At 39.0% G+C, this 25,765-nt stretch overlaps 1 protein-coding gene and 1 long non-coding RNA gene across 7 annotated transcripts in view; one reads left to right on the top strand and one right to left on the bottom strand.

Moving 5' to 3' along the window:
- Positions 1-800: 800 nt before the first annotated feature.
- On the bottom strand, positions 801-20,236 carry LOC134733940 (uncharacterized). Its single transcript, XR_010117423.1, has 3 exons — positions 20,120-20,236; positions 4,056-4,961; positions 801-2,185 (listed from the first exon to the last, which is right to left on the bottom strand). It is a non-coding gene; the product is annotated as an uncharacterized lncRNA (long non-coding RNA).
- A 162-nt stretch (positions 20,237-20,398) lies between these two features.
- The window catches only part of FCRL5 (Fc receptor like 5), a 38,331-nt gene continuing 32,964 nt past the window's right edge, over positions 20,399-25,765 (top strand). For 4 of the 6 annotated variants that reach the window (XM_063624910.1, XM_063624911.1, XM_063624907.1 and 1 more), the window contains exons 1-3: positions 20,405-20,601; positions 23,399-23,419; positions 24,626-24,880. In XM_063624910.1, the coding sequence (XP_063480980.1) occupies positions 20,571-20,601; positions 23,399-23,419; positions 24,626-24,880 (307 nt within the window). In that variant the 5' untranslated portion in view covers positions 20,405-20,570. Of the gene's footprint in view, positions 20,602-23,398; positions 23,420-24,127; positions 24,184-24,625; positions 24,881-25,765 lie in introns of all 6 variants that reach the window. The other 2 variants (XM_063624908.1, XM_063624909.1) reach the window with 2 other exon arrangements.

Here is a 25,765-nt window from a genome sequence, read left to right as displayed (position 1 = left end):
TGAAATTAGTAGATGAAATGATGTGATTTGGTTTGAAATAACCCGATGAGGTGAGGGTGGGTAGGAAGTGGGTGGGTATAGATGTAGTAGGATCAGTCATATGTGCACCATTTCTGGAGCTGAGTGATGGGTACATTATGAGAAGAAGAAGAGGCTTATGATAGTCTTTACTTTTGCATGTTTTAATTTTCCATAATAAAGAGTTAAAATATCTACACCCAGAAGACCACCTCGTTATACTACCCCATTATTCTACTCTTGTCTGAGGGGCTGCTCACTTCTGTTACAGTGGTGGCTTCGTGTCTCCCTTCTTTTTCCCTTTCGTCCCCACAGCCCATTCTCAGCACTGCAGTCACTGTGCTCAAAACCCTGCAGTGCCTCCCCACTCTCTTACAATGAAAGCCAGATGCCCTAAGTGCCCACAAGGCTCCACCTGATCGCTCCCATTGCCTCCAGTCTCCTGCCATTCTTCCCCTTAGCACTTCCCTGAGGAAGCGCTGCCTTCTGTACTGCTTCTTGCACACACCAGGTAAATGCCTGCTTGAGGCCTTTGCATGGGCTGCTCTCTGCTTAGAATGCTCTTCCTGCCTGATATCCACCAAGGCTTTGAGGTCTGCCCTGGTGACTCAAGGCTTTCAGTCACATGTAAATTTGGAAACTACTTCCCCCCATCTTCAGCACCTCCAGTCTCCATTACCTTGATTTGCTTTCTTTCCATAGCACTTATCACTTTCAAACATACTTTGAAACAAATGTTGCTGATTTACTACACTTACTGCATATCATCTCAAAAAACTAGATTTCTTAAGGGCAACAAACTTTGTTCTCTTTGTTTATTGATATATCCCAAGTACCTAGAACTCTGCCTGGTACATAGCATGTGTTTAATCGATATTTTTGAATGAATGAATCAACTATTTCAATAAGGAAAATCATTGCCCTCTCCATGATGGAAAGGATCCAATGCAAATAATCCACAACCACAGAGTACACAGGCCCCTGAGGATCTGACTCTCCTTCAGAGGCTCAGGTTTGGCCTCTATGTATGTCAACTGGGCACTTAGCAGTGGTCAGAGTGGCCCTGGGTGAGTACATGCTTATGTTACTGAATCCTTCCATAAACTCTGCACCTTCCACCAAGGCCGCTTCATTAGTGAGCCCTTTGAGCAATCGCTGGAGTAACTGGAAAAAGAGGCTGCCTGACATTCAGCCAGAGCAGGTGATCACAGCCTCCTGATTACTGAGATCTTCCTCAGTAAGGCCTTGGGTGAGTATTCTCATAAGACACAAATATTCTCGTACTCTGGATCCATTTGAAGAGGTCCAACAATATAATTCTTCCCTAATCTTGCAGTTGTATTCTTTCCAAATTCCTGCCCATACAGCTCCAAACACTAGCCACTGCTCATGAATCAGAGGAAAGCCTCACCTCTGGACATCTCATCTTCCAGGCAAAGTGGACCACTGGGAATACCCATCTTTGTCACAATCCTCCAGGCATTCCCAAGTGTGGTTGTGGTGTTGCAATTGTCACCCTCAGCTGATGTGAGGGCGTATTTAAACCAGGATAGACTGTTTTTTCCTCCTCTGTCAGTTGGTCATAGGGAACTCACCACCAGGTCATAGTTGCTGGAAAGAGAGAGGTAAAAGAGCAGCAGAATATGAGCTATTCACTGTTTATTCAACTTACCATTGCTTTCAGAACATTCTGGAGTGAGACATCCTGCAAATCACTTCCACTTAAGGATGGAATAATCCTCAATATATTATGAAATTTTGCTTTGTGGATCAGACAGCTTCCAGTTCATGGGGAACAGCTCAGGTCTCTGGTGGGCCATGTTCAAGTGTTCAGTGAAAAAGAAAAGTTACTTGAAGAGAACATAGTTTTGCTCCAAAATTTTATGGTTCTCAACTGTGATTCTCCTGTAGAGCCTTGCTGTAGACTTTACACAACATCCTGACCAGCCATGACAGTTTTGGGCTCTTTGGGTATGCTGGATCCTAAAAGCTAAGGTCAGTGCTGCTTGCACTGTAGCTTAGACAAGCTAAAGACCTCTTGCTTGCTCAGGGGCCCACTCGAAGATGATAGGTTTGTGAGTTATCCAGTTATTGAGTCAGAATAGGCAATCAAATGTGATGTCTGTTGCTTCCAAGATCCAGAGGCCTATCAAATGTTGGGTTCTTCCTTAAAAGAACAGAAACAACAATTTAATTTACTATCCCAATATGTTACAGACACCCAATTGCACAATAAATCCCCAAAAAGGAAGAACTAGATTTAAAAGAATTTCTTTAACTATTAATTTTAACAGCAGAAATCTGTATATTTTGCTAAGAATAGTAGACCAAGGATAGATGAATATAATTCTGTTTGAGGCTAAATGAATTGATACAGATACACTTGGAAGAGACTCTCGACTCAATGGACTAGATCAAGCAGCTGGGAGTGATTCTAATTAGTTTCTCTCTTGGTAGATCAAAATCTGTAGGCAACAATGGCCTTGGAAAAATAAAGTTGAGATAATAACAAGTCCTTGGTATAACGTAGGGGAAGAATTCAAAGATTTATAGAGATGGGATTGTTGTGATGGATATATCATACATGTCCCATTCACATGTACCCTATATCTCTTAAAGGGGTATTTCCACAGAGCTTTGAAAAATACATTAGTGATAAAAGTACCAGCACCTGTGAAAAGTATAATAGAAATAGGTCAAGGACAAAGGTGAAGACACTGCCTCACAAGTAGGCTCCCTGATTATGATGGAGTCTCAGAGTAGCAGAGACCAAAGAAGGCATGGCTACAATAATGAGAAAATGGTAATGACAATACTATGACTGAAAAGAACTTTGGGGCCGGGCATGGTGGCTCACACCTGTAATCCCAGCACTTTGGGAGGCCAAGGCGGGCAGATCACGAGGTCAGGAGAGTGAGACCATCCTGGCTTACACGGTGAAACCCCGTCTCTACTAAAAAATACAAAAAATTAGCCAGGCGTGGTGGTGGGAGCCTGTAGTCCCAGCTACTGGGGAGGCTGAGGCAGGAGAATGGCATGAACCCGGGAGGCGGACCTTGCAGTGAGCCAAGATCGTGCCACTGCACTCCAGCCTGGGTGACAGAGTGAGACTTCTCAAAAAAAAAAAAAAGAAAAAAAACTTTGGATCATGGGAACAAAATAGGTGAGCAGGCCATATGCATACAAATGAAAGTAAACTGGGAGCCTGCTTGGAATCATCGAAGAGAATCATATTCACCCCATTTTTGTGCCAGTTGCTGTACCAGTCAGGGTTCAGTGGCAGACAACAGAGTCTACCCTAACTAATTTATGAAGAAAGGAATTTGTTTAGGGTATTAGTGGAAAGACTAGAGAGTAAGGCTGTAGGCTGAGCCTCTAGGAACAACTTCCAGAAGCAAACTGCCAAATTAGCCTAACAAGAGGGCAGCCACTGTCACCACAGCTGACTCAAGATCCATGGGGCCTCTGCTGCTACTGCAAAAGTTCTCAAGTCAAAAAGCTGCATAACTGCTACTCGGTACTACAGGATTAGACTGACCAAAGGCCATAGCTCCAAAGAAGCAAAATATCCACTTGGCATCACCCAGCTTCAAGAAGAGCCACACAGTTATGACTTCAGTAGATTCAAGCTCACTTCTGAGTCTTGTAGGTGGTCTGTTTAGTGAAAAAGAGGCTATATGCAAAGACCCTTGCTTTACCCTTCTACTTCCTATTGAACAAGAAGTCATTCTAGAAAGAGCTTAAATTGCAATTAAACAGTTATTCTTCAGTATCTACCACCATGTTTCTTTTAGAATGGTGTGTGTGTGTGTGTGTGTGTGTGTGTGTGTGTGTGTGTGTGTGTGTGTGTATTCTTTTAGTGTAATTACTAAAAGCTGCAGACAGAGGGAGTGTATCAAAACAGCATATAGATTTTTAAATTCAAGAGAATTTAGTTCAAGTCTATAATGTCCCACTTGTTAGTATAAGCCCTTAGACAAGTTACTTACATTTTCAGGGTTTTATTTCCTTCTGTGCAAAGTGAAGATAACACCTACCTTGTACAGCTGCTGTGAGCGCATTTCTTCTTCCAAGCTTTTGAACTTGCCATTCTCTCTGGCTGTAATGCTCTTCCCCCGGCAGCCACTGTCTGCGACCTCATAACCTTCAGTGCCTGTTCAAATGCTGTCTTTTTTAGGAGGTCTTCTGTTGCCGCATGTTTAGAATAGCAACATGCCCCAACCATTATCAGCCTCCTTCATCCTACTCTACTTCATGTTTCTCCAATGCGCTTTTCAGCACCTAATATTCTAATTTTTTCTCACTTCTTTATCTGATCATTTCACCTATTATTTATGCTTTATGAAGACAGGAACTTTTATCTGTCTTGTTCACTAATGTATACCCACTGCATCCTACAGAAACCAATATATGGTAAGCACTTAAGTAACATTTGTGAATTATGAGGATTATATAAAGCAATGAGTGTAAGTGCCTGTGCCTTTCTCATATAAGCACCAAATACATGTTAATTATTAGTATTGGTATTTACTACTGATATGTTTCTAGGTCAACAAACATTTATTGAACACTTGGCATACCAAACACAATCTTTGATCAGAAAAATGTGTCTCTCTTGACCAACATACAGGTTAGGGGGAAAAGTGTCTCTCTTTGTGAAATTTCCCCAGTAATGTACTGGAAGAGATAGATGCATAAAGACATAATTTCCATATAATACGAAAGTAACATTAGAAGTAATAGGCACTAAGTCTATGTGTTAGGGAAGATAACTCTAGCAGTTTTAACTGATTATCCTAGAAATCTTAGGAGCTCTCTAAAACAAAACATCCCATCACTTGCTCCCAGGGTGAAAGGCAAGGCTCTGCTGCTCCACATGGTCATTCAGGTTCCTAGGCTCCTTAAATCTCATGGTACCACCATCTTCAGGACTTCCAAATTCTCTGCAAAAAGAGGGAGTGTGGCAGATGATCCAGGAGACTCTAGAGGCCATTCCTGAAAGTGGCATGCATTCATCCTTCCCACATTTAATCTGCCAGAATTCGATCACAGTTCCTTGCCTATCTCAAGGTGTGGGAAAATAGTCTAGCTATGGCCCAAGAAGTAGAGGATACAGATCTGCTTATCATCCTGGAAAGTAACTGCCATACTCAGCAAAGGGAAACCTTCAGGGAAATTTTACTGGAGGATATAGCACACAGACATTAAGACAGCGACATGTGGAGTCATGAAAAGCTGAGTTCAAATTCAGGTAAGAATTAGTAGGCTTAGTTAAGTCACTCAAACTCTCCAACCCATTTTTAATACTTAAATAATGGGAATAACAGTAAAATATAATAAACTTGAACCTATAAACTTATCGTGAGGATTAAATGCGTGAAATCTTTTTTTTTTTTTTTTTTTTGAGACAGAGTCTCACTCTGTCACCCAGGCTGGAGTACAGTGGCATGATCTCGGCTCATTTAAATGTGTGAAATCTTAAGCACAGCATAATTACATAGTAAGCATTTAATAAATGTTAGCTCTCAGGAAGAAAAGGAAGTTTGAGAAGGCAAGAGGGAACAGAAAGAAGAGCAAAAGGAGATGGAGTTGGAATATTAGACACGGAGAGGATGGGCAGGGGAATGAAGAAAATGACTTTAGACTGATAGAAAATGTGCAGACGCATAAGACAATAACATGTGTTCAAGAAATTACAAGCAATTTAGTATATTTGCAGAATAAAATTCTCTTTACTGGAAAATCATGTCAGTCCAGAGAGGGTGAGACCCTAGCAGGCCTTGGTGCCATAATCAGGAGCTTCATCTTATAACAATTGAAAGCCGCTGAAGTGCTTAATCAAGCAACATATCCAGGTTTGTGCTTCAGATAGATTCTCCTGATGGTTGTGTAACAAATCACTTTAAGGTAGAAGAGACTAGCTGGTGGTAGGGAGGGTGGTTGGTTGCTGTGACTATCACCTAGGTTAGAAAAAGAGGGCCAGAGCCACAGATGTGCTAGAGTAGAGGGGTGCAAAACTTGTTTTGTAGGAAACAGTAAAAGTAGTGATTGATTGGAGGTGAAGGAGACAGTCTAGGCTGACTCCCAGGAATTTGGCTTTGACAATCAGGGGAATGATGTGCCGTAAGTGAAGAGAGACTGCGGCATAATCTAAAAGCTCCTTGGTCATATTGCAGTTTCATTCTTTTTCTATTAATGTTGCATTTTATGCCCCATGATTCAATTTTCCAAATCTGTTCCCAAAACAATTTCTAGAAACTTTGAGATTCATATTGGCTTTCTTTCTCCCAGAATATCACTTTGTGTCTTAACTAAAAACAAAAAATTGCCTTTGACAATTTCTTGCCTCTATTCTTGAGTCAAGGTAGAAAGTGTTCCTATGTAATCTCTGTGACCAGTGCCGTATAACCTATGATTCCCGTGTGCACACCATCAGCCTTCAGTGTACATTAGCTCCATCCCAAATTCTCGCTTGTCATGTTTAATGAAATCTCCAAAGCCGACATGAACTTGAGATAAGATTTAAAAACAGCCCCCGCCCAGGCCAGGCGCAATGGCTCATGCTTGTAATCTCAGCACTTTGGGAGGCCAAGGTGGGCGGATCACGAGGTCAGGGGATCGAGACCATTCTGGCTAACATGGTGAAACCCCGTCTCTACTAAAAATACAAAAAATTAGCCGGAGTGGTGGCGGGCGCCTGTAGTCCCAGCTATTCAGGAGGATGGGGCAGGAGAATGGCTGGTGCAGATTGTGCCACTGCACTCCAGACTGAGCGACAGAGCGAAACTGTCTCAAAAAAAAAAAAAAACAACCCACAGCCCCCACCCAAATGTTAGCCCTACACTTGCAGAAAGAGGAACCTCAAGATAAATATATCATTTATGTTTATGCAAAAGTGTGTTGGGCCATCGGACTTCCCAGAGCCATGGAAAAATAACACCTCAAATATTTACATAAGCTGAGGGGACAAGGGGAAAGCCTCAAACCAGTTGGCTTCTATTTTCTGGTTTAATAATGAGGGTTTTCATTAAAAAAGGAAGGAAGTTTATCTGCATAGGGCCTTCCTTCTCTGAGAACACATCTATTCTATTACCTCTTAAAAAAGCCAAAGTCCTCCCCTGGCAGTTACCCAGGGACTGCAGAAAAGAGAACACAGTTACATGCAAAACTGGCTACATGATTTGTGGGGCTCAGTGCAAAAAGAAAATGCAAGTCCCTTTGTTCAAAAAGCAAGAAAAAAGGTGCCATTAAAGGCACTTTTTCCTTTATTCCATGGTCTCTCCCTTAACTTGTCATGATGCTTTTTATTTGCTATTTAATGTCATTCTAAAAGAAGAAAAAAATGACATTTTAAATGATCAGTGTGAATTTTTACTGTTCATCTTTATATTTTGCACTATAAAAGCATTTAATTAGTATGCAGGATTATTAAAATTAGACAATACATACTTCGTAGCTTATACACACAGGCATTTTGTTCTTATCAGAAGAGTGGAAATGCTACAAAATTCAGAAAAATACACAATTCTTTTTTATTTTATTTCTTGATACGTGCACATTCTAACAACACTTTCTACCTTTGGTTTACTGATAAGAATGGAAGGAGTGAAAGGTAAAACAACTCCAGGTTGCCCTATCTTTCCCTTTCCTTCTGTTATTTTCAATGAAAGTGATTAGCTAATAAAGGGACGTAACATAAGAAAGATACAATAGATAGAGTTTCTTGGCTCTTTGTTTCTTAGAAACACCACTGCCTTCTTTCTATATGAGAAGCAAGATCTGGATCAAATGGAAAGTGATGTCTTCTTAGGGTTGTCGGTCATTGATGTCATACACTTACCTTGTACTTGCTTTGCATCTCACTAAAGTCCCACTCGTTGTGGGTGCACTAGAAATTCTGTGATCATGTGATATTGCAAATGTGGACATGCATATTGCAAGTATCTCCTCAGCTCATGCACAAACTCTTATCCAATTAGACTTCATGTACCAAACACAAGTTCAAAGATAGAACTATTACAAGTTTCAAGATGGCAACAACAAAGCATTATACCAAGCTCAGGGCCCTTCTGAGTGCTGGGCCCTGTGTGACCACACCAGACATATCCAAGGAAGCCAGCTATGGTTGGATATTTTCATCAAGTCACAAAAGGCTGGTAGGAGGGCTCTCCAATAGGGAACTGATCTTCTAGAATTAAACAGGCCCCAAACAAGTTCTTACTCTCTTTTAATAAATTATTTTTAACTATTTCAACCTGTCATTGGAATTTCTGACCATGACTGTGCTGGGTTTAGGAGGCTACTGAGCCTGAAAGCTCTGGACTAAGAACAGCCTTGATGAAATAGTAATTGTGTGAATGGAAAGAAAAACTAAGGCAAGAGTTCAGGGTGGTAGGCCGATACACTTTATAACTGCTATGTATGCACCTTCTGCTATGTACTTGTAATATATACTTTACAAACATCTCATTTAATCCTGACAACAACTAGAAGGCAAGTATAACCAACACCTGCTTTATAAATGAAAAAACTGGGATCAAAATCTTGCAAAAATTTTCCCACAGTCACCTAGACAGTGACAGAGCTAAGATTCAGTTTCACGTCTGTCCGATTCCAAAATCTATGCTCGTATTTATTATTTATGTATTTATTTTTGAGACAGGGTCTCACTCTGTCCTCCAGACTGCAGTGCAGTGGCAAAATCTCGGCTCACTGCAACTTCCACCTCCCAAGCTCAAGAGATCCTCCCAGCTCAGCCTCCCAAGTAGCTGGAACTACAGGCACACGCCACAACACCTGGCTAATTTTTTATTTTTTTACTTTTTGTAGGGACGGGGTTTTGCCATATTGCCCAGGCTGATCTTGAACTCCTGGGCTCAAGCAATCTACCCACCTCAACCTCCCAAAGTGCTAGGATTACAGGCATGGGCCAACATGCCCAGCTCAAAACCTATGTTTATAACAAGCTTTCTCCATTGCCAAGGATCAGCATCTGAATAAACAAGACCAATGCTGTATTGAGACGGCTGAGTGGGAGAAGAGCCACAAAGAAGAGAAGAGTCTTTTCGCAGAGATTTTAGATGAGAGTCACCTTGGCAGGCCCAGTATGTATCCTAAGATGGGAGGAGATTTGCTTAATAAACCTAATGATACATCCCTATTTCAATTATTCTTTTTCCTAAATATAAGCAGGTAGCTAAATTAATAAGGAAGAAAAAAGTCAATACAAACAAAATAACAGGAAGTATCCACGGGTTGATTTAGGTGTGGGAATGGGCACATATTGGAGAACTAGCAAAGAGTTTGAAGGCTGGAGAGCTTTTGTTCCTAGAACCCTATTCAAGTAAGCAAAGCCACAGCACAAAAAAAGAGGATGGCCAGCATTCAGGGACAAAGGTCAAGGGGCCAATTTAATCTGACCAAATATTCCTTTTGAATGTAGTTGCAAAATTAGCAGCAAGAATGCAACGTAACCCAGAAGCATGAGTGGCATGCCCAGGAAGTCTGAGCAGCTACTTATGGTAGACATCAAGACATTTTCTTTCCTCATCTCTAGCTGTTGCCTTTATTTATCACACTCAGGTTGGTATAGGTAGTACACTCAGAAAATTGTGAAATATTCCAGTAGATTCTTTTTTCTTCTTCCCCTTTTTGAGATAGGCTTTCCCTCTATAGCTCAGGCTGGAGTACAGTGGTACAATCTCAGCCCCCTGCAGCCTCAACCTCCCAGGCTCAAGCAATCCTTCTGCCTCAGCCTTCCAATTAGCTGGGACTACAGGCAGGCACCACCATGCCTGGCTACTTTTTGCATCTGTTGTACAGACAGGGTCTCACTATATCGCCCAGGCTCGTCTCAAATTCCTGGGCTCAAGCGATCCTCCTGCCTATACCTCCCAAAGTGCAGGGATTACAGGCATAAGCCACTGTGCCTGTCCCCCAATAAATTCTTACTAAACCTTATTATACTGCTCTAGAGGATTTAAACTGCAAAATACAAATTCACAAAGTAGTGATGTATGCCATTTTATGGATGAGCCTCAGAAACTTTATACTCAGTGAAAGAAGCCAGATACAAAAGGGAACAAATTATATGAATTCATTTCTGTGTTCAAAAAATAGGCAACTCTACAGAGAAAGAAAGTCAAATGGTAATCAGTTAGTTGCCTGGGTTGTTGGTGGGAATTGAAAGTGACTGCAAATGGATGCCAGGTTTCTTTCTGAGGTAGTGAAAATGTTCTAAAATTAGATGATGGTGATAAAACGAGAGAATATTATCATTAAATATTGTACATCAATAGAGCTGTTAAATATATAGGCGGTCACCCAGGGATTTTTAATAAGCATGCATTACCACAAGTAAAGACAACTGGTAGAAAGGCTGAAGTGCAGAAAGTGAATAGAACTTTGAAAAAGCAAGAGATTTCGGTGTTATGCAGACAAAGGTTTTGAATATATTGAGTTATCTCCTGTGATTTTTCACACCAGCCTAGTGAGGTGGGCATGGTGGTCCTCATTTTTAGGACGAAGACGCTCAAGCTCAAGTTTAATAATTTGCTCAGGGTCACCTAGCTAGTGAGTGGCAGAGCCCTGAGTTTTTCTGGTAACAGTGCCCGTGCTCCTTCACCTCTCCATCGTGACAGAACATTGCCTGTAAGACTTTCCCTCAGGAAAATCCAATATTAACATTTAAGAAATTAAAGCTTCGCTTTGCCCAGATTTGTTTTCACTGCCAACACTTTCTCTTCATCTGTATCAACTCTCTCTCCCCCTTTACCACAGCACACTCTGTGGCCACAGCATCCTGCTTGTCAGCATACAAAATTCTGCTCATCCCTCCAGGAGCTCCTGAGAGGCTCTGCCCACTCTCGAAACTGACTGACAGAGCCAGAGAGCTACTCCAAGCCCACTCAGTGATCATGAGATTGCTGTGGTTAATTCCACACTGCCTGTTTAAATACGCCCTCCAAGAACCTTTAGTTTTTATCGTTCTGTGTTGTAAATAGTACAGTGTTTATTTATAAACTTCAGAACCATAATTTTCCATTTACTGTCACCAAAATAGGCTCCTAGTAATTGCTCTCGAGAGGTAACCATTAAACCATGGCCCCTGCTGCTGCTACAGCTGGCTGTAGAAAGATCTTGCATCTAGATTCCTGTTCAGATACCTGTGACTGTAGAATCTCTTTATTGCATTTTTCAAGCTCATGCTCAGACAGCTGTCTACCACTAATTGTGTCTTTTGGCTTACAAGGTGCTTGAAAGTAAAGTATGCAATTTCTTTGAACTTCAGTTTTTCTCATCTATAAAATGAGGATAAAAATACCTGCCTGAAAGAATATTTTCTGTGTTTTTTCCCTGTTGATTCAAAGGTTAAATAAGGTAATATTTACAAAGTATCTGGTGTGATGCTGTGTTACAGTTATCATCCAATATATGGTAACTATTATTGAGATAAGGGTAAGGATCTCCTTCAGTTGAGAAAAAGGCATATCTACCACATTTTACTTACTGAAACCAACCACAAATGACCAACAAACAAACAAACAAACAAAAAACAAAAAAAAAGAAACTCCATCTTCAGTGAAACTTTTGAAAACCCACATTCCTCAACTTATAAACTCCGGAGGGCAGCTTCTAATCACAGTGAAATTGAAATTCAAACAAAACCAAGGGAAGAAATGAGGTGGCAGGAAACACAGGCTCCAATACACAACTACAGGAAAAGCTCCAAGTTTTCCAACAGTAAGGGGCAAAGTCCTGAAGCTCCAAACCAGTAAACCCATACTCAGAAGACAAGGTGTTGGGAGTATGGAGACAGTAGGAGCATCCTCAAGTCCCACAGAACACTCAAAAAAGCAGGGACATCCAGTCAGAATGAGGCACTTTGCAGACGTGAGGAGAGATGGTACACAGTACTAGCTTTGCAGGTGTGAACATTATTCGCTGAAGAGAAGTACATGCTAAATCACCACACGGAAAAAATCTATGAACTACAGGATGTCATGCTAAGCCAGGTGGACCACCTCTTGATTCTCAAGAAAGAAAACATGGCAGAGATGGCGAGGAAATGTTCGGAAGCAAAATACCTAGGTCTGAGCTGTCTGCTGCCTCAGCTCATACCCCAGCTTGTCCCACAAGCTGCTCTTCAGTCAATAGAGAGCTGGGAAAGTGTGGCCCTTGTTGAGAGATAAGCCATAATCAGACTATCACTAGCGTGGGATTCAGGCATGTAGATAGAATGAAAAAGCATAGGCAGTAAAAGAGCATAGACAGAGGAAGCACAACACCACCCAGCCACCCGGAAAAAATCAGACAACTTCTTCTCCATGACATCAGAGAAATTTTAAAAATAAACTCTCTTTTTCATATAATGACAATTTGGGCTTGAAAAAATTTAGCAGAAACAGAAGAATATTGAGGGTAAATTAATAAAACTCAAAAAACAGAAGAGGAAAATCAGCCATATTAAAATCAGAAAACAAAAAATGAGTAAAAATTGCTGAAAATATAGTAATGAAAGGTGGATTTGATAAAACTAAACAAAACAGGAAAGAAAAAAAGGTTTAAATTATGACAGACAAAATAACTGGTATAAGTGACAGATAAAAGATATCCAATATTCCCATCCCATAAGTGGTATTCTGAAGCCAACAGAATAAATGCAAATAAAAAATATTTAAAGATATAATAGAAAAAAACATCCAGAAAACTGATACAGAATTAGCAACACGACATATTTGGATAAAGTTACTATACTTCAGAGATTTTTTAAAAAAGAATTTGGTGGACTTTGGGAGGCCAAGGTGGATAGATCACCTAAAGTCGTGAGCTCAAGACCAGCCTGGCCAATATGGCAAATCCTCATCTCTACTAAAAATACAAAATTAGCTGAGTGTGGTGGCACATGCCTGCAATCCCAGCTACTCAGCAGGCTGAGGCAGGAAAATCACTTGAACCTAGGAGGTAGAGGTTGCAGTGAGCTGAGATGGTGCCACTGCACTCCAGCCTGGGTGACAAAAAGAGACTCCATCTCAAAAAAAAAAAAAAAATTGAAGAATTTGGTGGACAACCAGAAAAAAGTCAAGTTATGTGGAGGAGGGGAAAAAGCTGTCTTTAAACTCATAGCTGCGTTCAAAACTAGAAGACAAAAGTCTAATGTTTAAAGACCCTCAAGAGAAGAAAGATTAACCCAAGAATTTTAAATCCAGATGTATTTCAGGAATAAAGCAAAGACATACTTTCTAACATGCAAGAACTCCATGACTGTGGCACTTTAAGACAAAACATGACTTAAAACCTATGATGAGTATTGAATTCAATTAAATATAACACTAAAATCAGGCAATTGTGAGAATTATGGTTATAGAACACAGTGTAAATGTTATAAACCCTGAGAATATAGAAATTACACTATTAACAATAAAATCAGGAGGTGGAGGATATGAAAACATATGGGACAAAGTAATAGCAGGCCGATTCCTTTCTTTTTTAATAGGAAATAAGTAGATATTGTCTAATCAAGAAAGATAGCTATAAGAATACTACAGTTACAAGGTTAACCACTGGGATAACTAAGAACAAACTATAATTCTTTCAAAACATGAGCAGTGCTGTACCCTCTTTAAAAATACAAAGGATTGAAAGAAAATAAAACATTTAAAAGAAAAAGTTTGATAACATGAATTAGATAACAGAGTTAAGACCAACAACCTTTGTCTTATAAATGTGGAAATATGATAATTTTATCAAAGAAATAGATTTATAATCTAAAAACAAAACCCAAGCATATATTATATGCAAGAAATAATTCTAAAACAAAGTAGCCTGAGACATGATAAAATGGTGACAAAAGCGTACAGCCATGCAAACAAATAAGAACAAGAATCATGACATTAATATCAAACCAGTCCAATTCAGCTAAAATAATAAAGTATTAAATCAGACCAACCATTGTGGAAGTCAGTGTGGTAATTACTCAGGGATCTAGAACTAGAAATACCATTTGACACAGCAATCCCATTACTGGGTATATACCCCAAGGATTATAAATCATGCTGCTATAAAGACACATGCACACGTATGTTTATTGCGGCAATATTCACAATAGCAAAGACTTGGAACCAACCCAAATGTCCAACAATGATAGACTGGATTAAGAAAATGTGGCACATATACACCATGGAATACTATGCAGCCATAAAAAATGATGAGTTCATGTCCTTTGTAGGGACATGGATGAAGCTGGAAACCATCATTCTCAGCAAACTATCGCAAGGACAAAAAACCAAACACCGCATGTTCTCATTCATAGGTGGGAATTGAACAATGAGAACACATGGACACAGGAAGGAGAGCATCACACGCCAGGGCCTGTTGTTGGGTGGGGGGAGGAGGGAGGGATAGCGTTTGGAGATATACCTAATGTTAAATGACGAGTTAATGGGTGCAGCACACCAACATGGCACATGTATACACATGTAACTAACATGCACGGTGTGCACCTGTACCCTAAATCTTAAAGTATAAAAAAAAAAGAAAATTTAAACAGATAAATCATAGTAAAATTTTAAACAGTTTCCAAGGAACAATTATATTTAAGAAACCTATCAGTATAAGATAGTTTCAAAGATAAATCTTTCTAACTTTCAAAGAATGAATAATTGCAATTTACTTAAAAGGTCCTGAGGTACACAAAAATTAAAACTAAAAGGATTTTTTTTTTTTTTTTTTTGAGATGGAGTCTCGCTTTCCCACCCAGGCTGGAGTGCAGTGGCGCAATCTTGGCTCACTGCAACCTTCGCCTCCTGGGTTCAAGCGATTCTCCTGCCTCAGCCTCCCGAGTAGCTGGGACTACAGACATGTACCACCACGCCCAGCTAAGTTTTTGTATTTTTAGTAGAGATGGGGTTTTATCATGTTAGCCAGGATGATCTTGATCTCCTGACCTCGTGATCCACCTGCCTCGGCCTCCCAAAGTGCTGGGATTACAGATGTGAGCCACCGTGCCCGGCCGGACCTTTTTCTTAATATAATAACAATTACGTATCTCAAGCCAAAAGTTAGATTTGCATTTAATGAAGAGCACCAAAATAGTTTCCAGTAAGGCTGGAAAAAATGGTAATTTAGAACTGTTCCGGTAGCATGTTTTAGTGAGAAGAAGACAGTTTGAAACAACCCTAAAAATTGAGTGACTCAACACATAATAGCTTATTTTAACTCAAGTTACATGTCCAACATGAATTGGCAACAGATCCAGGCTCATAGAGGCTTCACCATTTAGTACCTGCACTGTCTGAATCACATAGGCTGTTTGGTGCCAATAGCAAGAGAAGTGATACAGGGGCATTTCATGCCTGCTCTTGTATACATCAGCCTGGAAATAACTTATACTACTTCCTCTCACAGCCTGTAGGACACATCTAGTCACATGGTCCTCTACTATATGAGAGCTGAACAATGTGGAGCATACGGGTATTCTGTGAGCAGTAAATGTCTTTATTTCAAGAGAAATAAAACTATACAATTATAAAAATCACAAAGAATAGATAAAATTAAAGCACCCAAAAGCTATGCTATAAAAGAAATCAAGAGTTGAGGTAGATTAAAATTAGAAAAGATGTGGATTTGAATACCGTGATTCACAAGTTTGACCTAATAAGAAAAATAAATTTTAAAACAAACATTACTAGAGATAACTGGATTATCACTTAATGATAAAAAAGAACATTCCTAAACATGATGGAATAAGCCCATTTCAGTTATCTATTGCTGCATTAAAAAAAAAAAAAAGCTAAAACCTTGTGACTTAAAACAACAATGGTTCAATAAATGGACCATGCTCAACTAGATACTCAGATTAGCTGAACGTCCTTAATCACATTATAGCAAACACAGCATCAGATTCAGGTTTTTAAGTATGGCATCCAGTCAACTGAATCAAGTCCAGATGTAGATGAGACTCTCTCAGTGTGGCTTTCAGGCAAGGAACAGAGATAAAGAGAGATATTTAATAATGGCAAGTGTGTCAACTTATCAGGAAGAGGTAACAATTCTAAATGTGTAAGCGCTTCATAAAATAACTTCAAAATATAAAACAAAAAAAGACAGAAATAAAAAGGAAGTTGACAAATTCACCATGATAATGGAAAACTCTAACATAATTCTCTTGGTAACTTATAGAATATTAGAAAAAAGAGTAAGACCATAGGATATTTGAATAACACAATATAGAATATAGAATATAGAATTATGTAATTGACAGAAATGAAATGCTGCACCAATATTTGCAAATATAGGAAAATTTACAAAACGTGACTATATACTAGCCCATAAAGCAAATTTCAACATATTTCAAAAGACTGAAATCACAAAATATGTTCTCAGACTACAGTGGAATTAAACTAGAGATTAATATCAACAAAAATGAAAATCTCTATTAGGAAAAGAAACAATACACTTCAAAACAACCCGTTGGCCAGAAGGAACACCCTAATGGAAATTAATAATATTTTTAACAAAATGATCATAGAGATATGACATGTCAAAACTTAGACATTGCAGCCACACTTAGACAAAACTGTATAGCATATTGGAAAATAAAAGATTAAAAAATCAAAGACCTAATTATCCCTGTAAAAAGTTTTTAAAAAGCAAGTTAACTTTTAAAAGGTAAAATGAAGTAAATATTAAAGAAAAAAGGAGAAATTAATGAAATAGAAAATTAACATACAATGCCAAAAAATCAACAAAGCCAAAAGGTTCTTTGAAAAGGCTAATTCAATTGATGATTCCCTCTACAGACTGATCAAGAATAAAAAAAATACAATGACAAAGAGAAGACAGTTATCAATATTATGAGCGAAAAAATAAAAAACATTACTACAGATCTCAAATATATTAAAAAATAAATGAGGACATTGAAAATAATGTTGTGCCAATAGACTTGGAAATAATCGATAAGCAAATTCCTAAAAATATACAACATATCAAAACTGGCACAAGAAGAAATAAAGTATCTAAATAATCTCATATCAGTTTTAAAAATCAAATCCGTAATTTGCCCTCCTCCAGTGAAGGTTCCAAGCCTAAGTATCTTTACCAGTAAAATCTTCCAAACATTTAAGGAAGAAATAACATCTATCTTGCACAAGCCCTTCACGAGAATAGAAAAAGAAGGAGCTTGCTTATGAGACCAATACAATTTTGTTACTAAAATTTGTCAAGAAAGAAAATTGGTCCATCTTTCTCATGAACACAAATGCTAAAAAGCACAGCAAATTTATAAGTCAAATTCAAGAATACATAAAAAAGATAACACATCATGGCCAAGTTGGCATGCACAGTTGATTTTACATTTATAATCATCCATGTAATTCATCATATTAATAATAAAATTAAATAATCATATGATCATATTAATAGAGGCAATAAAAGTTATTTACTGAAACAGGATCCGTTATTTGGGAAAAAAAGAAAATTTCTTAGCAAATTAGAAATATGAGGAAAGGTATTTAATCTGATACATAGTATTTGCCAAAAAAATTACAGAAAATATTATATTTAATATTGAAATATTAAGAGCTTTTTCTGTGAGACTAAGACAGGACACCTGATATTACCACTTCTCTTTAGTATCATGTTTGAGTTCCTAGTCAGTGCAATAAGTGAGATAAAAGGAAGTTTATGTATTAAAAATAATGAATAAAACTATCATTATATGATTGTGTTTGCATGAAATCTAAAATAACCTAAAGATAAACTATTAAAATTAATAAGTAAATTCATCAATTTTAGTAGATATTAAAAGGTCAATAAGGCCGGGCATGGTGGCCCATGCTTGTAATCCTAGCACTTTCAGAGGCCAAGGTGGGCAGATCACTTGAGGTCAGGAGTTTGAGGCCAGCCTGGCCAACATGGTGAAACCTCATCTCTACTAAAAATACAAAAATTACCTGGGCGTGGTGGCAGACACCTATAACCCCAGCTACTTGGGAGGCTAAGGCAGGAGAATCACTTGAACTTGGGAGATGGAGGTTGCAATGAGCCAAGATTGCGCCAGTGCACTCCAGCCTGGGGGACAAGAGCGAAACTCTGCCTCAAAAAAATAAAAATAAAAATAATGGTCAGTAAAACAAAAAAGCATTATATTTCTATATACCAATATACATTTAGAAAAAAATCTAATGATGTCACTTACAATATCATCAAAAACATATCAATAATCTAAGGATAAACCTACCAAAAGATATACTTTCCACAGGCAAAGCTACAGAAAATTACTGTAAGAATGTCAAGTTAACCTAAATAAATGAGGGAATATTTATGTTTATGGATTGGGAGACTAAATCTTTTCTAATTTATACAAATTAACTTATAAATCCAATGCAATCCCAGTTATTAAAAGTCTACTAGGCTTCTGGGGAGAGAGGGGACAGGAATTGACTAGGTGATTTTTAAATGTATAAAAAAATACAAAAAGCCAAAGATAGCCATAATAATTTTGAAGAAGAACAGCATTTTATGACTTAAACTATCAGTTAATAAGAGTTATTATAAAGCAACAATAATTAGAAGAGTGTGATATTGGCATGAGGATAGACAAAATAGACTAATGGACAAGAAAGGAGTTTCCAAAAATAGACCTACATGGCTTTTTGTTTTATAACAAAGGTGAAATTTCACTGTACTGTGGAAAAAAAATCAACTTTCAACAAATAGGGCTGGGTAAATTATCTGTATTTACGTTAAAAGTGAATATAAACACTCAAACTGTACACAAAAATCAATTGCAATGCTATTATAAATATAAAATAAATGGTAAAAAATAAAGTTTCTAGAAGATAACCTGGGAGAGTATCTTTACGATCTTGGAGTAGACTAACTTTCTTAGAAGGGATGCAAAAATCTCTAACCACAAAGGAAAAGATTGATAAGCTGGACTATGTCAAAGTTAGAATGGTTGTTCATCAAAAGGCACTATCAATGAGCAAAGAAGCAAGCCACAGATTGAAGGAAGACATTTGCAATACATATATCCAACAAAGGGTTTATATTCAGAGTTTAAAATAACTACAAAACAGGAAGAGAAACACTGAAAGTTAAGAGAAAAATGAGGAAATATTTGAACAGAGATTGCACATAAAAAGGATATCTACATCACCAATTAGACTTTGAAAAAATGCTCATTCTCAAATTCACCAGAGACATACAAATTAAAACCACATTGAGATAATTCTAGCAGAATGGCCAGATATTACTAGATGACAATACCAATATAAGCCAGAATTTTAGAACAATGATAACTCTCATACATTGGTTGGTGGGTGTGGTGTGAACTGGCACAACCACTTGGGAAAATAATTTGGTAATACTTCCTAAACTGAATACATGCATACCTTATGAGCCAGGAATTCCACTCCCAGGTATATACCCAATAGAATTATGTGTGCACATGCCCCAGTAAATGTATACTAGAATGTTCATAGCAGCATTATTTGTTTTAGCACCAAAAGTAGGTAAAGACTCTATGTTCCCTTTGAAGTTCTCCTCTTAATCTCTATTCACCCCTGTAACCCCTGTATGGTTTTCTTGCCTCAGGGTGCAGTGGGTCGGATGTGACATAATATACCTAAGGTGATGTGCATTTGTAGATATAAAATTAAATGCCCCCTTAGGAAGACCAAGGTATGGGCCCAGAGAGAAAGGGTGGGAAAATATTTGAAAGAAAGAAACTGGCACTCCTCATGGCAGGCAATGCCTTAGGAACCTCTGTTGACCAGTATACCAGGATGGAAACTTGACTTTTAGAAAATTGCAAGAGCTATACATTCACCTGGTAATATTTTTAAAAAAAATCAAACAGTACGGAAATACATAAAATAAATTGTCTTCTTCCCACCTATTGCTCCTCAAACATAATCAATATTTTTGTGTGTACTTTCCAGGAAAAGAAGCAAGTATACTTAAAAGAGTTGATGTACACATATATCCTATTTTTTATATTTACCCAGTGGGATAATACTACAAAACCAATCTATATCTCACTTTTAGTCTCTTCACATCAAACAAGGTGGTCTTGCCTTCTTGGCATGTTCAGATTTACCTTATTCTTTAACGATTGCTTGTCATCGTACGGATGAGTCAGAATATTCTTAAACAGTCCCCATATCGTGGTTTTTTGTTTTGTTTCCACTGCTTAGGCAATAATGAATGCTACAATAAACGTTCTTATAGAACTCTCTTCAGATACTTCCTTCAGGGTAATTTCCCAATAGCAAAACTGTAGGGTCAAGGGTATTTGATTTTTTAAAACCTTAACTTTTTTTTTTCCCTTTGATCATCGGGTAGGAAACTGTGATTAGTAGCTGAAGACAGGTACTCCCACTTCCTTTTTTCAATTCACTAATGCATTCTGCTCTTTTTGAGAGCGCAGCTTCGCAGATGTGCTCCTTAGAGCTGGTGTGCAGTGTCCTGACTGTAAGATCAAGTCCAGAACTGTTTTGGACTTGAGAAAACTTCTCTTTTGATCTCAGCCCTTGGTGGTCCAGGTCTTCATGCTGCTGTGGGTGATATTACTGGTCCTGGGTGAGTAAAAGGGCTCACCATGGGCCCTGGGTGGGGTTTGGACAGCTTCTCTCTCCACCACAGGCCTGGTCCTTTCTTGGGGCTCAGGCCCTGCTGAGAGAATCTTTCCTACATTAGGAGACTGTATTTTTGAACTTTACTCTGTAGCTCAGGACTTTCTCTTGGGGCCAAAGAAAATGGTCACAGCTAGAAGGAATTTTCAATCTTACAGAGTAGGAAACCACAGTAACCATGACAATTAAAATTTCATTTTTTTTCTTTAAAAAGTACTTCATAAAGTCCAGAAAATGTTTCATGTTCGTTTGTTCATATTGTCTTATTCATAGAAGAGCCTACTCTCCTCTCTGCAGAGGAGATGTATTTATTCCTTGTATGACAAGGCCAGATCCTGGCCCCGAGCATGAGAGCGCAAGGTTTCTAAGGGGAAAGATAGCTCTTTCTCTTGCACATAATTGCAAACCACTGCAGCAATTGGCTGATTAAGAACATGGAGTGGAGGAGGTCGCAGAGGAGTAGGTGGACAAAGCAAGGATAAATCTAAAGCACATGACTTTCTCTTTGTCCCTGTGGGTGTGCATAAGTCTCTATCAACTCATATGTGCGAACTGGTTGATTTTTACTAAAGTTTAAATATTAGAATTAAATATGTTTATTTATTTGTTCAGCAAATGTGTTTAGTAATATCTATGCACAGTATTGTACCAGGTGCTGAACAACAAGAGTCCACAGGAGACACTATGTCTGTGTTCTGGAAAGTCATGACATAGAAGGGCTTCCAGCAAGGCTAATGTACTTTCCTTCAAGCAGCTATGCAACAAGATCCCAGTTAAATAATTGTCCAGGCAAAGTTACCAATGAATGCTGTAGGCAGATAATAAACTGTATTCAAAATAGCTAGTAAAGACTTCATGAAACTTAGAGGTGAGTAGGAGCTAGAGGAGCAGAAATGGAGCGGGAATGATATAAGAAAAGAGGACCTCATAGTTGGAAGGTGCATGGACTGTAATTCCTGAAGCAGAAACACATCTCAGTGTGGCCCCACACAATGTGGGTAATGGCCAGGTCCTGGGCATGAGAGGGCAAAGTTTATAACATGGGCTCTGGAGTCAAACAGGATCTAGGTTCAAAACTTCATCCTGCCACCTACTGGCTACGAGATTCCTGGTCTACAAAATGGGGTTAATCCTAGTGCTTACCTCATAGGATTATTGGCATGGTTATAGGAAATAACCTATGTAAATGCAGACCATAAAGAAACCACTCACAAAAATATTAGCTTCATTTAAAACAATGCAAAGAGCAAGGAAGCCGAAATATTCAGGTGAATGGTGAATAATTTGTGTTCTCAGTAAAACACTTAAGTTTGGATAAGTCTCCAACAGCCTCATGTGGACAGGGATGATGTGTCTCTCACACACTCCTGGATTTCTATTGCCTTGCTCTGGAGTATGATTGGCATTCCAAAAATCTGTTGAATAAATAAATCAACCCATATGCAGAATATCTACTCAATTGATAAACCTGCCAGTTTTGTGTCCTCTCTCTCTTCATTACCCATTTCTCAAATCTCTATCCTTCTACCCCTATATTATTAACCTAGTTCTTCAATTAATTCTTTATACAACAAAAATATATTTAGTGAATATTAAAGGAATATCTTTTACATGCCAGCCACTGTTATAGGTCCTGGAGGATATATGGTGAACATAAGAAAAGTCCTAGGTCTCATAGAGCTTGCATTATAGAGAAGGGAAAATAAACAAGCAGATAATGAAGATAATTTGCATAAATACTCTGACAAAAATTACACATTACCATCTCTTGGGCTGAGCATCAGATCTAAATAATCTGAGCATCAGTTGATTGTTTAAAAATTAGGCATGATGACAGCAAGCCCTTGGATTCAATGATCTCATGAAAAGAGTATAGCCTGGAGTCTGGTGCCCAAGGGAGGCTTAATTCATGTCCATTTCCTTGCCCTGCCTTCCAATCAGTCTTCCTGCTTCATATTGTCCCATTAAATTCTGTCCACTGACAGAGGGCTCCATCAAAGTTTGAAATTCTAACCTTGTCAATCTCCTCCTTGAAACCATTCCATGACTCCTTATGACTTTTATAATAAAATTAGAACCACTTACTCAGGCCCTGCATGCTTCTCTGGTCTTATTTCCCCCAACACTCCCAACTCCTGAGTCCCAATGTCATTTCTCCACTTCTGTGCCCTTTCTACCTTGATTACCCTCCCCATCGCCTCTCACCACACACAAATGCTAACATCCACCTGCAGATGCATATTCTCACTCACAGTTTTGTGAAGTATCATCTCCTTCAGGTACCTTCAAGGATCCACCCATCCTGTTCAACACATGTACACACAAACACACACTCTATGCACACACACATATATCCTACACACTGGACTAGGTGGCCCTTCTGCCCCCAACATACCCCATGTGTATCTCTGTTATTGCACTTACACCCTGTGTTATATTATTTTAAATCGTGTTTCTGTTTTTCCACTAGTCAACTTTTTGAGGGCAGATACCATTTTTAAAATTCATTGTAAAAGTCCAAATACCATGCCATATATATATATGTATATAACATATGTACATATATATGTATATATATGTGTATATATATGTGTATATATATACATTTGATGAATAATTATTAGAGTTTTTAAATGAATTATTTAAAGGGACAAGCAATACATGCATGGGTAAAAAAAAGGATTATTTTCTTAAAACAAAATAATCATGGTTCTGTGCTCATCTCTGGCTCTTATTTTTTGCAGCTCCTGTCAGTGGACAGTTTGGTGAGTTCTCCTGTCTTTGGCTCTTCAGCGTCTCTGGTTAAGAGTGTCTCTTCCTAATAAATAGAAAACATTTGTGATGGCTGCCTGAGCTCTCTAATATCTCCTGTTTTCTTGCTGAGGTCAGCAGGGATTTGAAAGTGATGCCTGATTTTTTGGCATCGCCCAAGGGCCAGGATGGCTCCATGGTCACCCTCCGATCCTCCCTGGGGGAAGGGGAGCTGCCCAAGCAGCTCCTGGCCTTTGCTAAGCCCTGCATTTACTGTTATTGCCAACAGACCCCATTTGGCCAGGCAGGACATCTTCAACTCCATGGCAAGCATACTGGACTCAGGATAGGATCCTCTCCATTAGCGAGCCAGAAAAATCCCCTGAAAACATCCCACTGTGCTGATGCCAGCAGGAATGCTGCATTCTCTACACTTTGGAGTAAAATCCTCCAGGACATCCAACAACTGGGTCCTTACAAAAAAGAAAGGCACAGAAAGGGGAGATGGGGAGAAGACAAGTTATCTGCATTCCACATTTAATTAGTTCTGGCTCTTAAAGCCATTCCTTTGGCTCAGAGTGGATAATTGAGAACCCATGAATAGCAAGAACCCTCTACAACCCCTCTCCATGTCCTAATCAGTGGCCCCAGCTGTAACCTTGTCCTGGTCACCTCTGGATGCCAGTAAGTGACTTGTCCCTTCCTTGCTCTGACACAATTAGCTATGATGGGATTCTTCTGGGCATTCGAATCATCATCTACAAAATGAAGATGTTAGGTAAGTTGAGCTCTCAAAGTTTTCTCAGGGACAAATCTTAAGATAATATGATTTATTCTCTTAGAGAAAGTGCAAAATTGTGATTTTAACATAACCTTTGGAGTTTCTTATGAGTGTATGAACATGATGAAATGACAGGGCAGCGTTGATTTTCTCTGGGACCCACTTCCATGTAAGGCTACCTAACTGTGATATTTGATGGCGAATCCTGCTGGTGTCACTCTCCTGAAATCATTTTGCTCATTGCCATCCCCTGGGCAATTTCTCCCTTGGGTGAGGTGAGGGCCACTGGCTGACAGGGAGCTTTGAGCTATCAGTGACCCTCCCAGAGGACCTCTTTCAGATCCTCCAAACCCAGGTCCTCCAGGCTATGCAGCAGGAGGCCCTGAGGCTGGGCCTGCAGGAGCCTGCACCTCAGACTCCTTTTCTCTTTCCTCTTCAGCAACGACACACCGGTCCGTTATTTTCCTCCAGCCTCCATGGACCACAGTCTTTCAAGGAGAGAGAGTGACTCTGACTTGCAAGGGATTTCGCTTCTACTCACCACAGAAAACAAAATGGTACCATCGGTACCTTGGGAAAGAAATACCAAGAGAAACCCCAGACAATACCCTTGAGGTTCAGGAATCTGGAGAGTACAGATGCCAGGCCCAGGGCTCTGATCTCAGTAGCCCTGTGCACTTGGACTTTTCTTCAGGTGAGAGAGCGTGAAAGACGCACCAACTTTAGAAATCAATTCAGCCCATGTTTCTCTCTAGCTGTTATTACAGTTTACCTCAGACCCTTCATGAGTGGACAATTTTATTTCACACCGTGGTAAGACAGAGAGAGTAAAACGCTCAGAATGCAACCAGACAGGGAATGGGATTAGCTGCTTAATTTTAAACACTAAAATGATTAGAATTTTTACTTGAGTGGATTAATGTCTCTAAACTTGTGGTTCTTAAAGTTTGATTTGAGTCAGAAAGCCTGGGCAGCTTATCAATCATACAGATACTCAGGGCCTACCTATGCTTATTCAATCGAAATCCATAGAAGTGGGGTCCAGCAATTTGTATTTTTTACAGGCTTCTCCAGTACCAGAAAGTCTGAGGACTAATTTATTTGAATGGTTCCTGAATCTATGTATAGTTTTTTGGTTTTGTTTTGTTTTGTTTTTTGAAATGGAGTTGCGCTCTGTCACCCAGGCTGGAGTGCAGTGGTGTTATCTCGGCTCACTGCAACTTCCGTCTCCCGGGTTCAAGCAATTCTCCCACCTCGGTATCCCTAGTAAGTAGGACTACAAGAACCCGCCATCACATCTGGCTAATTTTTGTATTCTTAGTAGAGATGGGATTTCCTCATGCTGCCCAGGGTAATGTTGAACTCCTGGACTCAAGTGATCTGCTCACCTAAGCTTCTCAAAGTGCTGGGATTACAGGTATGAGCCACTGCGCCTGGCGTCTATGTATAGTTTTAAGTCATATTATTTACTTGGAATAATAAGTGGCAGGAGAATTGTTCATACTTATGGGTAGATAATGCATAGGCAGATAAATACACAGAGAAAGAAAGATAATGGAAGAGATATTTCCTTTTTTGT

This window comes from Symphalangus syndactylus, chromosome 12, assembly GCF_028878055.3.
Source record: "Symphalangus syndactylus isolate Jambi chromosome 12, NHGRI_mSymSyn1-v2.1_pri, whole genome shotgun sequence".
Taxonomy (NCBI): domain Eukaryota; kingdom Metazoa; phylum Chordata; class Mammalia; order Primates; family Hylobatidae; genus Symphalangus; species Symphalangus syndactylus.
The sequence above is the reverse complement of the archived record's forward strand: the minus strand, read 5'-3'. Positions and strand labels throughout refer to the sequence as shown.